Raw genomic sequence first — 17,873 nt, forward strand, 5'->3', positions numbered from 1 at the left:
AAAAAGTTCAAGACCTAAAAATACAGACAAAATTAGTTTTCTGTTGTGCTTTATTTTAATAGCATTAAATGGCACAAAACATATTTAATAACAAATAATTTATTCTCTTACTCATTATCTGTTCAAACATTTGGCAACTATTTCATGAGCATCTATTTTTGTGTCAGACTCTGGGCCAGATGCTGGGGGGATTAAAGCAATGGGGGAAAAAAAGGTGATAAGTCAGTCTTCTGAATTGGGACACCAATGTTGTAAGGACCTACTGTGTTAAAAATACATATATTTGAAAGCATTTTGCAATCTAGGAGCTGGATAAATGTCACTGTTTTTAAGAGTGCTTGAATTAAGCTACTACACCTGTTAATAAACTGATAAAAGGAGACTATAAAAGGTAAGGACTGCATGACAGATGAACATTTTTCCCATTGCTTTCCAGCCATATTCATTAGTTATTCAGCACCTACAACATGCTTAGCACTGTGAGAGACACTTTCTTAAAACTTCAGTTGTTTTATCTGGATTCTGAGGAAACCTAGCATTTATAGGAAAGGAACTGCATCGGCATAGCAATTCCCTTTGAGAAAGTGGAGGCCATTCCTACTGGTCTCTGCAAAAGCAGGAAGCTTTACTTCTGGGGTACGACTGGATTTGGTGCTAAGAGGCCTAGAGGCCAGAAATGAGAGACCTGAAAATAATATAATATTGTATGTCAACTATACCTCAATGAAAAAAAAAAAAAAACCTCTCTGAAACTACTTTTCTTCATCTGTAAAGTAAGATTTGTTGAGAAAAATCAGTGGCATAAGGTAAGTAAAATGCTAAGTAAATACCAAAACAACATAGAAACTTCTGACTTGCTACAGTTGGTCATTCAAGAAACTCTAGATAAGAAGAGTATGTTCAGGCACTGTGCTAGACATCAAGGATCCCTGATGAGTAAGACATGACCCTGTCCCAGAAGTTCTTGATATAGTAGCTACACACTGCTTAGAAATAATATGTCTTAATAGCACTAGAATATCTACTTAGCGTAAAAGAAGCATTCCCAATTTTCTTCTCTTTAGGAGCTGATAGCCCACTTAAGGGATTATCAGGATTGTTTTCCTTCCTTTCTTGAGTGGCCTGCCTGGCTTGTGGCACTTCCTGTTCTTATTCTGATGGGTACCAGATTGCAATTGGGGAATTTGCTAAGAATATAAGTTCTATGGTTCTATTTTGTTCCCTGACAGTAGCTCAGTGAAAAATATAATGGTCAGGATTAAGATATGACTATTTGTTAAAATAAAACTTTGAGGCCAAAAATTTCATTTCTTTGTGTTTCATTTCAGTAGCATAGAAGATCCAGAGTTGTATTGCCGTGAAAGGCACAGCATAATCATCCTAACAAACATGTGCTTTGTATTTTGATAACAATCTGAGAAAGCATAACATCTTTCATTATCTATTATCTAATGTTGTAGTGTGGCTATATTATCCTTGCTGCAGAGAGGCAAGCAGAGACAGTGAAGGCTTAAATGGCCCAGTCCAGATCTCATTTCAAGTCCAAGAAGAGCTTCCTGCCCCTAATCCCAGCTCAATTCCTTCTCCACACTGCTTGTCAGCCTAAAGTACCTTACTTCTCCTGTTTGAAACCTAATTTGCAAATGAGGAATAATTTATTAAAGAATTCATATTTGAGGCTCAGGAAATCCTATAGCACATTAAAGGAATTAAGCAAATGTATTTGGCTCTAGAGACAGACGTGGAGGATGTTATTAAACCACATACAAGATAAAATGCTTCTATTCTTCCCTGAATCCACAAGATAATTACTTTCATTAAACACATCTACTGCTTTTCAGCACAAGAGGAAATATTATTTAGCCACAAAATATGTATTTAATATATAAGATACATTAAAATATTATTTACCCAAAAATATTATTTAATAGGAAATATTATTTAGCATAAAATATATATTTAAATATATATTAAATACATATAAATATATAATTATATATAAATAAGTATATAAATATAAATATATTAATATATATTTAATATATAAAATGTATTAAAAAATCAAGGACATGGAAAAATACATTAGGTAGAATAAATAATAAAAAAAATAAAAACACCAACACTGTTTAACACATACACACACCTAGAATACATGAGATGAAAATACATATAAATGTCAAGTGATTATCTCTTGAGTAGTGGGCTTATAGGCAACTTTGATTTTTCTTCATCCTTCTTTGAATTTTCCAAAATCTTCATAGCAAACACACCATCTCAAAACTTTGGAGTTTTGTACTTGGAAAAATGTTTCCTCATTACTTTTTAGCTTTTTTATATAACCAATGCTGATAAAAGCAGCTACAGATATCAGTTCTCAACAGTATTTCAAACATGACAAAACAGTTATCAGCCTGATTGCCCTTTAAGTACGGATAGTACAGTCCCGGAAGATGAGCACATTATTCCTAGTCTCTCCTTTCAGTAAGTAATAGGCTAAGGTGTCAAAATTAAATAATGATCATCATGACTTCCTTAAGTAAGGAATAATAAATATTAATTTTTCTTTCTCTTTTTTTTTTCCCTCCTTGCCCCCACTCCCATTCCCTCTCCCCCAATAGAAATACCATTAGCAAGTTTACGAGGGGAGCAAGGTCCGCGTGGAGAGCCTGGCCCAAGAGGACCACCTGGGCCCCCTGGCTTACCAGGTCATGGGATACCTGGAACCAAAGGAAAGCCAGGGCCACAGGGATATCCAGGAATTGGAAAACCAGGTATGCCCGGAATGCCAGGAAAGCCAGGAGCCATGGGAATGCCCGGAGCAAAAGGTGAAATTGGACCCAAAGGGGAGATCGGGCCAATGGGGATCCCAGGACCACAAGGACCTCCAGGGCCCCATGGACTTCCTGGCATTGGAAAACCAGGTGGGCCAGGGTTACCAGGGCAACCAGGTGCAAAGGGTGAGCGAGGACCCAAAGGACCACCAGGACCTCCAGGCCTTCAGGGTCCTAAAGGAGAGAAGGGCTTCGGGATGCCAGGTCTGCCAGGCCTGAAGGGTCCTCCAGGGATGCATGGCCCTCCTGGCCCTGTTGGACTTCCAGGAGTCGGCAAACCAGGAGTTACAGGCTTCCCTGGGCCCCAGGGCCCCCTGGGAAAGCCAGGTCCTCCAGGCGAACCTGGTCCACAAGGCCCTATTGGAGTCCCAGGAGTTCAAGGGCCTCCTGGGATGCCTGGAGTTGGGAAACCAGGCCAGGATGGGATCCCTGGCCAGCCAGGATTTCCAGGCGGGAAAGGGGAACAAGGACTGCCAGGGCTGCCAGGACCCCCAGGCATTCCAGGGATTGGGAAACCTGGCTTCCCAGGACCCAAAGGTGACAAGGGCATAGGGGGTCTGCCTGGGGCTCTGGGACCAAGAGGGGAGAAAGGACCAGTAGGAGCCCCAGGAATGGGGGGTCCCCCAGGAGAGCCAGGCCTGCCTGGAATCCCAGGTCCTATGGGCCCTCCAGGTGCTATTGGTTTTCCCGGACCCAAAGGAGAAGGTGGGGTTGTAGGGCCACAGGGGCCACCAGGTCCCAAGGGTGAGCCAGGGCTTCAAGGCTTCCCAGGAAAGCCAGGTTTTCTTGGTGAAGTAGGGCCCCCTGGCATGAGGGGTTTGCCAGGTCCCATAGGGCCCAAGGGGGAAGCTGGGCTCAAAGGTTTACCGGGGCTCCCTGGTGCTCCCGGGCTGCTTGGACCAAAGGGAGAGCCAGGAATCCCAGGGGATCAGGGTTTACAGGGTCCTCCAGGCATCCCAGGGATTGCGGGCCCCAGTGGGCCCATTGGACCACCTGGAATGCCAGGCCCCAAAGGGGAACCAGGCATCCCAGGGCCCCCTGGGTTCCCTGGAGTAGGGAAGCCTGGAGTAGCAGGACTTCATGGCCCCCCAGGGAAGCCTGGTGCCCTTGGTCCTCAAGGGCAGCCGGGCCTTCCAGGGCCCCCAGGCCCTCCAGGACCCCCAGGTCCCCCAGCTGTGATGCCCCCTACACCACCACCCCATGGAGAGTATCTGCCAGACATGGGGCTGGGAATTGATGGAGTGAAACCCCCCCATGCCTATGGGGCTAAGAAAGGCAAGAATGGAGGGCCAGCCTACGAGATGCCTGCCTTTACAGCTGAGCTGACTGCACCCTTCCCACCTGTGGGGGCCCCAGTGAAGTTTGACAAACTGCTCTATAATGGCAGACAGAACTACAACCCACAGACGGGCATCTTCACCTGCGAGGTCCCTGGGGTCTACTACTTTGCATACCATGTTCACTGCAAGGGGGGCAACGTGTGGGTTGCTCTGTTCAAGAACAATGAGCCCATGATGTACACGTATGATGAGTACAAAAAGGGCTTTCTGGACCAGGCATCTGGAAGTGCGGTGCTGCTGCTCAGGCCCGGAGACCGAGTGTTCCTCCAGATGCCCTCAGAACAGGCCGCAGGATTGTATGCTGGGCAGTACGTCCATTCCTCCTTTTCAGGATATTTATTGTATCCCATGTAAAAAAGAAAAGAAAGAGAGATTTAACAGAAGAAAAGAAAATGATGCACCGAAAAAATCCAAATGAAAAATGTAATTGCTTCAAAACATTTATATAGTTGGAAAGTTATATTTCAGTGAAAATTTGAACCATCGTGTACAAATAAAAACTAAGATGCATGTTTAATGCTCTGCACAGCAGCCTATAATTGAAAATGATGGGATAGATTTATGTATCAAGTACTGACACTTGTGTTGTACCCACTGGAATCATATTAGCTGTTGTATTGTTATATGCTTCCATAACCTGCTTATTCAGATCATTCAGAATATTTCAGTATGAAAGATCATAGCTAATGAAAGTCATTTGCTCATACTGTTTAAAGATTTATCAATATGGCTTAAAGAAATGTCATTGATAACAATTACATACCGTATTTACTTGCATAATTTCCTCTGTATTTGTGCAGATATTTTGCCATGGAATGTGGATGAGGGGTTCTGCTGTGTTACAGCCCCAGCGGGAGGAATCAGGGGGGACCAGTAGGGTTTTAGTCCAAGGGATATTTCCCTTCTGTCAGAGGCTGTATCTTTTCTCAGCATGAGTCCTACTCAGAATTGTCTATCTTGTCTCTCTAAAAGAACAAGTGAACCAATCGACCACTGTGTAATTTACTCAGTGCCTCCTCTGTGCCTTGCACTGGATGAGACGTTTGAGGGACATGAGACAGTGCCACGAAAGAAGCTAAACAACCAGCTGGGAGACAGGGGCAGTAGTTAATTCACCTTTTTCTCAAGGGTTCTTTTTGTTTTATTTTCTGTAATTTTTTTTTCTTTTTTCTTCCCTCCTTCCACTATGATCCAACCAACATAATCACGTGGAAGTCATAAGAAAAAAATAATAACTTTCCAGTTTTGTGGAATGTTCATTATCATCAGTTTTCAATTGCTTACATGCCTATAAAAATCCCCCTTCCTTGCCTACCCATACAAATGACTACAATGAGGTTTCACCCATGAAGGAGCTTTAAGTGTTTCTCAGTAGCTGTTGAATTTTGAAGAAATTTCCCAGTGTTGTATATATGCAAATTGGTATGTCTGAGGTTCCAAAATCAATTTCCAAAACCCAAGTCATTTTTTACTTGGGGAGGCAAAGAAGTTTCAGAATTCCATAGGAAAATAATTTTTTTGAAAAATTATTTCTCAAGTTTTAAACTAAAAAAAATGGATTTAGTATTTTCTAGTGTAGATACTAGGAGGAAAAGGAAAGTTGTAGGAAAAAAACTGTTTCTTTAGAAGCAACCTGTGGAACAGCTATCTGAAATGTCAAACGGCAAATAAGAGCCCATGCTTCTTTTTCACCTCATACTCAGCACAAGTTAAGGGTCAATACAAGTTTAAAGAGAAAAATAAGTGTCTTTCCAGGTTTTCACTTAGGTACATATTAACTGCTTCGGCATTCAAATCTGGTCTCAAAACGCAGACAAAATATTTCAGTCAGCTATGAGTCTGCCGCTGATACTATAAGGAATTGGGGATATAATGTGGGGTTATAGTGGTGGACTCTTGTATCTCTTCCTCAAAATTAAAAGTGAGAAGTTGAGGGGAAAGGTACAGATGGAAAAATACACAAATAAATACGGTATAAACACACATGGAAATGTGTCTATGTCAAATCTGAATCATTTTAACCATCAAGAAAATCCTCCCCAACCTAATAGGTGTCTTTTCCCGTATATGGTAAACGAGCACCATTTCTTCTCAATTTCTTAAAAAGAGAAATGAGTTCATTACCAGAGGGTTTCTTATTCACTGCTAATTATATGACAAACTTTTCCCATCAAAAGATATCCAACCCAACTTTCATTTTCAAAGCAGACAGCGTTTCTATGGCCAAATACCCTTCAGGTTGGTCTTGAGGATGCTGGTTTTGGACTGATGACTATGGAGGCAATAAGGACCCACTGGGCTCCTTCAGCTAAACAGATGCATTGAAATGGCTTGGAAGCAAGTCAAATCAGCTGATCTGTAAATCCGTATTTATCTGTACATGTATGGGCTTTTTCTTTCCACCAAGTAAGAAAGTACCTCTTTAGGTAAAACCAAATTTCACATTTTAAAATACCTTCCAACTTATTTATTGGTTGTTACTCAATTCCATATATATATATATATATATTATATACATATATATAATATATATATATATATATGAAATGTGTGTGAGTGTGTATATCATCAGGCATATGCTTCTAACTTTTAGATAGGGGAGGAGCAAAATTTATGCCAAATACTGTGTATTCTACAATGGTGCTAATCTCAGAACTAAATGAATTACTCCATTTAATTTAAAAAAGAGTTTTAAATAATTATCTGTGTGTTTGTGTTTCCCTTTTAAATATTGCACATCCTGTTAACACATTAGTGTAAAAGCAGATGAAACAAACAACCACATGTTCGAAAATCTAGGGATAGAGCTATAATCCCTATTTAATTCAAATTCAACCAGAACTTTTCCATGTGAAATGAACAAAATTGGCATTGTTATTTAAACACAGAGTTTTAATGCAGTATGACATCCCACAGAGGAAAAGAATGTCTGTAGTGGGTGACTGTTCTCAAATATTTTGCAGAACACCATGAAAGGTGAATAGACTGGTAACTTTTTTGAGTTTCCATGATAGATTTGAGACTTGTCAATAGCAAATCAATTTTGTATTTAAATTTTTGTACTGATTTGAAAAAAAGACTTATTAAATATCTTTAAAAGTATGTTTCTCATCTTGTTCATATCACTCAGCTGACACTGAACCTCATAATTTTTTTTTATCTCCCTATGTACTAATGAGCTGCTGAAACAGAGACCTAAATCATAGCTTAAACAAGACAATTATTTCTCTTTGACACAACAGGTCTGAGCATCAGCAGTCCAGTGCTCATGTGGTAGCTCCAGTCAGGGCCCCAGATCCTTTCTATCTTTCTGCTTTTCCACCCTAAAGTTGTTGCCCTCATCCCCAAGGTCCAGGACAGGTAACCATCACAGCCACATTCCAGGCAGTGGAAAGGTGAAAACATCAGGAACGGGAGAGCATGCTCCCTAATTGCTTACATTACTCCCTCCCACATCCTATTGCTCTGAATTTAGTCACATTGCCCAAAGCTGCCAAGAGAGTGTGGGAAATTGATATTTATTCAGGGTAACCACATGCCCAGCTGAAAATCAGGGATTCTCTTAACATGGAAGAAGGGAGAACAGATATTAGGGGACAATGAATGAGCTGCTGCATCTATCACCTCCATCATAAAAGGAAAAAAAAAAACTGCCACAAACCTCTCTTCCCCCGCAAGAAACCAATCCTCAAATACTCTATTCTATTTTAGCCGGCCACACTAGAGTCGAATATTTTGAGGGGAGATAGTGGTGAGTAGAGCTACAGAGCAGAAGCAGACCTGTTTCAAGAATCTAAGCGTCTTAAGTATCACTGATGAAAGAATTCTGCTGTGATGATTTATCAAGCTCAGAATGATTGTAACTTACATCTATGATATTATGAAGAGATCATTTAAACCATTCCATAAACAAGTGTGTATCACCCGTCTATGGGCTGATTAACTCACTTGCTTAAACCATAAGTCTGGAAGCTCAAGACCACAGTTTCCATTCCCAATCAGCCCAATTAGTTCTATTTCATTCCACAGCTCTTCCATAACATGAACACACTGTTGGTCACAAAGGTAAACAGAAGGGCGGATACAGGTGACACAGGCAGGGAGGAATAAATAGTTGGAATTCAGAATGCTGGACAAACAAGGCGAATCCATCATCACAATGGGTCTGTAGCATCCCCTTGCCTTAAAACAAAACACAAAGCAGGCCTACTCTGCACTTGATACTACTAGTACTACGAGGCAATGTGAAGGATACAAAAGCAACAGAAAACATGACCCTTCCCCTTAAAAAAAAAAATCATCTTCTGTTTGGAGGAAATTAAGATGTTTGTTAAGCAAAAGATTAGTTTCCAGGTGATATACAAACAAATACAAACAGATGTGGTGTGGTGCTGAGAGGATGCACACTAGTTAGATTCAGGAAGAGAAAGACCATTCCATGCTGCTGCCTTGCGAGAAATGCTCTGACATGTCTCCTGCATAATTCCTCCTCACCCCTCAAAACACAGCTCAAGGATCACCTCCTCTTCTGTACTGCTCAAAGTCAGTCATCTTCTCCCCTATGACCACCCTGCCTTGTATAGACTTCTGTCCCTTCACTTTCCCTACCTTGTAACTGACCTGTTACTGTCTCCCATATTTGACAAAGAGTAGCTTCTTGAAAGCAGGCACTATTTCATCTTTCATCCATAGCCCAACACAGAGTGCTGGTCCAGTACCAGGTCAGAAGGAAGAATGAAGAATGAATCTCTCAAGGCTGCTGTGGGAGGCAGTGATAAAGTCGGTATGAGTTGCTCTAGGATTCCAAGATTCTACAGAAGGTTATATATTCCAAGATTATTTAGAAGTTTAATGTGGGATGAAACCTAATAACAGACAGTGTTTTGGAGATGATTTTTAAAGAAATCACTTTTAATGTGATGGACTTTGAATAGCATAGGGACATCCCAAGAGGAAAAGGTTCTATTCCTCTAATAGAGAGGAGGAAACTGGTATTTTTGTGAGTGAGCGAGTGACTCTGTGTGTGTGTGTGTGTGTGTGTGTGTGTGTGTGTGTTTTGGGGCAGGTGGTGAACAGGGCAATTTGGGATAATGGAAATAGCCTCACTAGATTGGAGGATCTACCCAAGCACTAGTAAAGGAAACTAATAACCAAAGAAGGGTCAAATGATATCGGGCTTTACATATAGGAAAGAGGCATTTATACTTTATCAACTATGCAGTAAGAATACATTGTAGGTCCTTAAGTGGGAAAATGGTATGAAAATAAGTATTTTAGAAAAGTTACCTTGATGATTCTATGAAGAAGGTGAATTACAAGTAGTAAAACTAATGAGGAAATCAGAACCGCTTCAATCCAGAAATGGGATGGTAGGTTGGTAGTGTATAGTCCCAAACAAGTCTCATGAGTAAAGGTCACATGTCAGGTCAGGTGTCAGGATTTAAGGAATACAAAACAATGGAGCTAGTTCAAGGGTGAGGAAATAAAACAAAGAAGAATTGAAAATTGAAGAAACAGTTGAAAGACTAAGGTAAACTTGGGGACAATCCTAGGATGGCCTTATGAAGGAAAAGGAAGCTTGTCCCAAAGGTGGTTTCTTCTCATCGATACACCTGGAAGACAGGGATGGTGCCCTATCATAGACAGACACAGGTTGTCCACTAGCAAAGCCCACTCCAGGCAGGGAAATGAGAAGACAACTCAGTTTATTTACAGGCTTGTGGGATTTCCCTGGTAGTGGGATGAAAATGCATTTAGTAGGAAGATGAAAGGTAGATCCACGAGCCTGGAGAGAGACCTATGGTCTATTGTAATAAGGGAGAAAAAGGCCAACTTGAAATTAGTAGCACCGTTTGCAGATTAAAAAAAAACAACAAACATTAAATTGCTTTAAAATATCTTTCTTTACTTATTGCAGGAATTTATTTAACAAATCCTTCATAATAGAGACAGCAAAGATAGATATCATCCCAATCCATATGTAATTACAATGAATTACATAAGTACACAGAGCCAAAAAAGAATGCAAATCAATCATATTTTACTGTATTTCAGAAAAGTTTTCTTCTTAATGGTTTGTGACTCTAAAAATACAAATGTTCATGTCATTCCCTATCATGAAGAAGAAAAATATCTATGAAGTAAGATTTAGGGTTATCCTTCTTTTAGCAAAGAGTTACACAAAATTTCTGATGGTTTCTTTCACTTTCAAAACCAGTATTTATATCAGGGTAAATTTTATCTTCAAACAAGTTATTTTTTATGATATCAAATAGCTCTTAATGATTTTTATTATCAAAAAAATTTTTTTTGCTAATTCCTGGAGATAAATGTAATGGAATTTAAATCAAAAGTGGGGTATATCATTCCATTTTAACAAGGTATTCAGAAGTTTCTCATGTGTGTTACTGAAACACAGGACCATCTAATCAAATCTTCCACTGAGGCATCCAGAACCTTTCCAGAGATTTTTTTTTTCTTTGCTATCTTACTGCAAGTAAAAATAGATTTTTATTAGAATCAAAAGCAGTTCTAAATTAAAGTTTATGAAGTCTGGGAGGCTTACATTTCACATGCCTTGAAAGACCTAAAAGTTAATTTTATAATGAGTATGGCCAAGTCACTTTTCATCTGACAAACTGACAGCATGTGCACATCTGCACTTTATTCATGGGATGAGAGATACAAGAGGGAAAGCTGATGGAATGCTTACTCTACCAGTCTCCAGTTGTCTACTAGTAATAATAGTTGCCTTTTGACATCAAAGATGAATCTGTCCTTGTCATTTGCTTTACCAAACCAGAGTCATCAATATAGAACATGTTAGGAAAGGTCTCTGGGGTCAGACTCAGAGAACAAATCTCAACTCTTCTATTTACTGGATGGTCATCTTGAGTCAATTATTTAACCTCTCTAAACTTTAGCTTTTGCACCTGTAAAATAGTAAGTAATAATAATAACTATCTTTTACAATAGTTGGAAGAACGGATGAAGTAGTAGGGTATGGTACAGAGAGGTAACAATTGTTATCATTGACTGAGTGCCAAACCATGTACCAAAAACCACTTTGTTTTTATGTATTAACTTAGTTACTCCTCATAGCTAAAGAAATTGTGCCATAGTAACTTGTCTAAGAGCTAATAAATGACAATGCCAGGATTTTAACCCAAGCATCTGGCTTCATAGTCCACATTCTGAGCTATTACACCATATTGCCTCAAGGCATAAGATAAAACTTCTCAGCTATCTAAGTAACTACCATTGAAGGTTCAGAATAGTAGCTTGCCTCAGAAGAGAAAGAGAGATAACCAAGTTCTGAAGTTATTTCTTAGTTATTGGCATTACCAGAGACAGTAGAAATAGCCAACTACCAGAGGACTATATTGACAGATTCTGGTGAATCTTAGGAGATAAGAGTGCAGATATACATGGCTTTATTTATTTATTTTTAATGTTTATTTATATATTTTGAGAGAGAGAGAGAGTGAGAGAGAGCACACATGCGAGCAGGGGAGCAGCGGAGAGAGAGAAGAGAAAATCCCAAGCAGGCTCCACATTGTCAGCACAGAACTGGGCTTGGGGATCCATCTCATGATTGTGAGATCATGACCTGAGCTGAAATCAAGAGTCAGATGCTTAGCCAACTGAGCCACCCAGGCGCCCCTATATGTGGCTTTAAAAATTAAACCGCTGATGGGAATGTAAAATTAGGCAACCACTATGAAAAACAGTATGGTGGATCCTCAAAAAATAAGTAAAACCACCATATAATTGAGCATTTCCACTTCTGGGTATATACCCGAAAGAATTAAAAGGATTCAACAGATATTTTTCCATTCATGTTCATAGCAACGTTATTCATAATACCTAAAAGGTAGAAGTTATCCAAATGTCCATTAATGGATGAATGGATAAACACAATGTGGTATACATGTGCAATGGAATATTATTCAGCATTATAAAAGAAAAAAGGAGGGGCGCCTGGGTGGCTCAGTCAGCTAAACATCTGACTCTTGCTTTAGGCTAGGTCATGACCTCATGGTTCATCAGTTCGAGCCCTGTGCAGGGCTTTGCGCTGACAGTGCAGAGCCTGCTTGGGATTCTCTTTCTGCCATCCCCCACCCAGCCATGCTCTTTCTGTCTCTCAAAATTAATAAACTTAAAAAAAAAAAAAGAAAATAGGAACTGTGACATCTGCCACAACATGGATGAAACTAGAGGTCATTATGCTAAGAGAAATAAGCCAATCACAAAAGGACAAATATTGTATGATTCCACTTATATAAGGTACCTAGTCATATTTATAGACATAAAATAGAAGGATGGTTTCCAGGAACTGGAGGAAGGTGGGAATGGGGAGTTATTGCTTAATTGTTATAGAGATTCAATTTTGCAAGACAGAGTTCTGGTCATCAGTGGTGGTCATGGTTGCCTAACAATGTGTATGTATTTAATGCTACTAAACTGTACACTTTAAAAATGGTTAAGATGGTAAACATTATGTTATGTACATTTTACCACAATTTTAAAAATTAAAAAAAAAAAACTAGAAGGAAAACTACCTGTTAATAGGAATAGTCCATGATGTAGAAGATAACTAGAAATGACTCCAGCAGCTTCCCTTACCACTCAGTTCACCACAGTGTTCACTAAATGGGTAAGGAATCTAAGCAGCACCACTGTGGTGGTCCAGAAGCTACAAGTCCCACCCTCTGCCATGGCAGGTCTGTAGACCGCTATGGGGACTACCACTCACTGCACCTTCTCTACTTCAATGAATGTTACCTTCCCAGGACCTTCAGACCTGACTGCCAGACAGTCCACCTTCACCCAGTGGCCCCAAAATGCAAACTAGAATTGAGTTTCCTTTCTTCTTCAAGCATAAACATGAAATCTGCATGCCAATTTTATGATACCAAAGGTGAAATTAAAGGTAGGGTTTTTCATCCTATAATAAGGGGATCTTTATAGAGCCTATATATACTCAAGATATGAGAGAAACAAAAGTAAGTTTTGCTTCAGCCACCTGACTTCACCAGAAGAAAGGGAAAACTCACTGCCACCACAGGCAGATACTTGGCCTCAGTTAGAAAGGAAGTGAGCATGGTTGAGCAATTTACAGGTCACCGAGGAACAAGAGCTCCCTCTCATGGCTGAAAGAGGAAACGCAGCTCCACTCGCAGATATTTTTCTACCATGAATTCAGTGGGTCAGGAATTTGTAGACAACATAGTGGGGATGGTTTCTCTCTGCTCTGTGATGTCTAGGACTACAGCAGAGGGTGAATCAACAACCAGGGCCTAAAATCACCAAGAGGTACCTTCATTTACAGGTCTGGCTATTGATACTGGTTGTCAGCAGAGACCTCAGCTGCACTATAGACAGGTACCTCCATATGTTATTTTCATGTTGCTTATCTGTGTGGGCTACTTTGGGCTCTCTCAAAGCATGACATCTGGGTTCCAAGTGAACCAAGGTAGGAGCCACGGTAGGAGTGTCACATTGTAAGGAAAGGTCACATTGTAAGGAAAGTACACAGGATGGGAAATATTAGTGGCTATCTCTAGAAAATACAATGTGCCATGTCTACCTGGTTGTCCAGTGTCTTGACTGTGGTAGATATGCTTTAGTGGACTTATATTGGGACACAAAGACCCACACATTTTTGCCCACTCCCTTAGGTCCCTCCACCTGCCTCTTCCCAGCTCTCTGCTGCTGAACTTCAAATATTGTATATCAGGCCCTTGACCCACTCAACCACACCAATCACTATTGCTCAAGACTGTTCATCCTTGGCGCCCAGGTGGCTCAGTCAGTTGAGCATACAACTCTTGATCTCAGCTCAGGTCATGATTCCAGGGTCATGGGATCAAACCCTGCATTAGGCTCTGCGCTGAGCATGGAGCCTGCTTAAGATTCTCTCTCTCTCTCTCTCTCTCTCTCTCTCCCTCTATCCCCTCCCCATCTCATGCTCTCTCTCTCTAAAAATATAAAAAAAATAAAGACTGTTTATCCTGATCTCAGACACCTTATTTTTCTATTCAAAGGAAATGATTAAATGTACATCTTGAAGCTCTGTCCATTGTCCTTACCACTGTTCTTTATGGCCCCTCCCCAAGGAGGATGGTAGTACAGTAGCAGTGCATTTTCAGTTCTACCAACATGCCAAGCTTGAACCAGTCTTGAATATTTTCCTCTAACATCAGCTGGTCATAGGGAAAACCCCATGAGGCCATAGGTGTAAGCTGAGGAATACAACTGACATGGAGACCTGGGCCATTTGTTCATGTATTTATTGATGACTTCTGGGCCTGCTTAAATGTGATCTCATGTAAACCATTTCTATTGTTCAATGAATTACTGATGTGTGCACCCGACTTTATCAAACCCAGGTCCTGAAGGGCAGCTCTGTTCATAAAATTATTTATGTTCCATTGTCAAATGTTCAGTTTCTACTAGAGCTTCGTATCATGCCAGTAGTTGCTTTTTGAATGGTCGAGCTATAGAAGGCATGGCCTACTCTAGAACCTTAGGAGTCTATGCTGTGATTCTCCTTTTAGGTCTAGCCAGATTCTACACAGCATCATTATCTTTCACCTAGCACCTTGGGATCAGCCACATCATTAGGAACTGAGTGGAAAAGCAGTTTGTATCACAGCTTGGAACTGCTGCTGAGCCCTCTCTTCTCAAAACTAGTAGCCTTCAGGGGTGCCTGGGTGGCTCAGTCGGTTAAGCAACCGACTTTGGCTCAGGTCATGATCAGGTCACGATCTCACGTTTGGTGAGTTCAAGCCCCGTGTTGGGCTCTGTGCTGACAGCTTGGAGCTTTGGAGCCTGCTTCAGATTCTGTGTCTCCCTCTCTCTCTACCCTTCCCCCACTCACACTCTGTCTCTCTCTCAAGAATAAATAAACATTAAAAAAAATGTTTAAAAAAACTGGTAGTCTTTTGAGTCAGTTGACTTAACTGGCATCCAATAAATGCCTTTTGAGGTCACTTGATAAATGGGTTAGAGCAGTGTTTATAAGTGGCTACCTATAAAATCCAGAAGTGCATCAAATACCATTTCTATTCTTAGTGGTAGGAGATGAAAGATGCAAGAACTTTTCCTTTATCTTGAAGGAGATATCCAGGCATGGATCCAGATATCCAGATATCCATATATCATCCCTCAGGTACCCACACTCCTAAAAATGTGATTGATCAATGTTGCAGGCTCTTAAACATCTGTAACTTATCTCAGCCTTGGGCATACATGTATTTTACTAGGGCACTTAGAATACTTGCCATTTCCTGCTCCCTAGATCCAACTAATATGATATCATCAATACAATGGATCAATGTGATACTCTGAGGAAAAATAAAGTCCTTTTGAATTATATTATGACAAAGAGCAAGAGAGCTGACCAACCTTGGGAGTGTATATAGGAAAGCATTCACAGTTTTGAGTAAATATGAACTCAATCTTCCCAAGTGAATGCAAATTGCTTTTGATTTTCTTTCCTGCTGAGGATTTTTTTTAATTTTTTAACATTTATTTATTTTTGAGAGAGAGAGAGAAAGAGAGAGCAAGCATGAGTGGGGGAGGGGCAGAGAGTGAGGGAGACACAGAATCAAAGCAGGCTCCAGGCTCTGAGCTAAATTACATAGCAAGTGCTAGAGGCTATGTTGATAGATTCAATCAAAGATAACAACACCTGGTATCGACTCTATGATTACATATACCGTTTAATTTTGATAGCCCATCATTTCTCATGGTCCATCTGGCTTAGGATCACCAACCCCCTGCAGCCTTTAAGTCTTTTAGGCGGACATTAATCTCTGCATTTCCACTGGTGTGAGATAGGGTTTCCAATTTACTATCTTTGCTCAGGAGTCGGGTGGAGGGAGGCAGTTTCAGGGACTTCCACTTGGTTTTTCCTACTCTAATGGTTCTTAATTCATAGATCTGAGAATCAGTGTGATGGTTCTACCAGTTGCTAAATATATCCATTTCACTTACGCACTCAGCAACTGGAGAGATGACCATAAGTTAATTGGAGTCACCATGGCACAGATTTGGGCCAGGATTTTATCACTTTGCAACTATATGCCTACTCTAATGGGAGGTTATAGGATTTCCTGCATCAATGCAGTTCACCCTGTATTCAACAGCCCTTTAAAGAGCTGGGTATTGGGGCGCCTGGGTGGCTCAGTCGGTTAAGCATCCGACTTTGGCTCAGGTCATGATCTCGCGGTCCGTGAGTTCGAGCCCCGTGTCAGGCTCTGTGCTGACAGCTCAGAGCCTGGAGCCTGTTTCAGATTCTGTGTCTCCCTCTCTCTCTGACCCTCCCCCGTTCATGCTGTCTCTCCCTGTCTCAAAAATAAATAAACATTAAAAAAAAATTTATAAAAAAATAAAGAGCTGGGTATTTTCCATTTTTTCAATGTACCATTACTCTGAAGAAAGGCCACAGGTTACCTTGGAAAACGTATGAGTACGCGGTGCATACACTGGTGGCATTGCAGAGAACTTCTTCAGAAGAACTCATATTTCCTTTAATCAATGGGCTCTGGATTTGAGAACCGGCTCATATCTGGAAACAGGTCCAGAGACCATGTTTTTCCATTTTGGCAGTTGACATCTGCCTTGTGCTCACCAGTTCTTAATTGTGTTGTTTCTGTTGTTGTTACATAGGTCAATCAAGACCCTCATTAACTTCTGATCTATCTTGCCCTTAGGAATATCCATGGTCTATAGAATATCATAGATCCCCTACATTTTAAGGATCCCTGACTGATAATTACATTTGCTTTTGATGGTTAAGTGCTGCCAACTACCTTTGCTGTTCTGAAACTCTATCACTCACTGACATTATGGCATCTCCTACTGTCATCTCTGGCCTGCACAGGACAGTTACCATTGAGCCTGTCAACTATGTCAATACCTACTCACTACTGCAATCTTACTGCTTTAATGAAAGGATGTCCTCTAGGCTCTCTCAGGGAACAGTCAGCTGGTAGGTTCTCTGGTCATACAAAATAAAACCATTCTAAGAAGCCCACTACTCTGAGCCTCCTGACCCTATCCTTAATAATCTGCCAAAGTAATTCTGACATCTCCTTTACTATAGATTACCAGCGTGTCTAAGCTTCACGCTGCCATTCTTAAAGGGTGTTAGGACTTACTGAGACATTAAATCATTAGTCACTGCAGAGTGTCCCTATATCAATAACCTCTCTTCTACCCAGCTTTACACACTGCTAGTCTAGTACTCTCAAGATCCATTACCTTATGAAATTCTTGGTTCCTATTGACACATATATTAATCTGTAGCTTTTCTTGTGAATAAATAGAGACTACACTTTTTACTGTCTGTGCTAAAATCTAATTGTAGCTATTGGTGAAGAAGCAATGAGGGGAGGTGAGGGCTCAAACATGATCTTGTGAGGCAACTAAGATGAGACCTTAAATGATCTCTAGGTAATGGAAGGCCACTTTCTTCCAGCAAGGGGGAAAAGACCCTTCTCTGAATTCCCAGAAGGCTCAGAAATTCAGAGGCTCAGAGATCTCAAGCACATCTGCCCAAATGTCCCCATCTCAATCTCAGAGTCTCTCTCCTTCCTTTTTTGGGACTTGACATTAGCACAGGAAACATGTCAACCTGAGCATTCAATCTCTTTATAATTCTGCCACCTTTGAATCAAATTTTTGGCTGAATGGT

The 17,873-nt window shown here is 40.6% G+C and overlaps 1 protein-coding gene across 3 annotated transcripts in view; it reads left to right on the top strand.

The window, feature by feature from the left end:
* The window catches only part of COL8A1 (collagen type VIII alpha 1 chain), a 151,675-nt gene extending 144,402 nt beyond the window's left edge, over nt 1-7,273 (top strand). For all 3 annotated transcript variants that reach the window (XM_053220732.1, XM_053220731.1, XM_027077618.2), the window contains one exon: nt 2,619-7,273. In XM_053220732.1, the coding sequence (XP_053076707.1) occupies nt 2,619-4,525 (1,907 nt within the window). In that variant the 3' untranslated portion in view covers nt 4,526-7,273. The remainder of the gene's footprint in view (nt 1-2,618) is intronic.
* Nucleotides 7,274-17,873: the final 10,600 nt, after the last annotated feature.

This window comes from Acinonyx jubatus, chromosome C2 (genome assembly GCF_027475565.1).
Source record: "Acinonyx jubatus isolate Ajub_Pintada_27869175 chromosome C2, VMU_Ajub_asm_v1.0, whole genome shotgun sequence".
Taxonomy (NCBI): Eukaryota; Metazoa; Chordata; class Mammalia; order Carnivora; family Felidae; genus Acinonyx; species Acinonyx jubatus.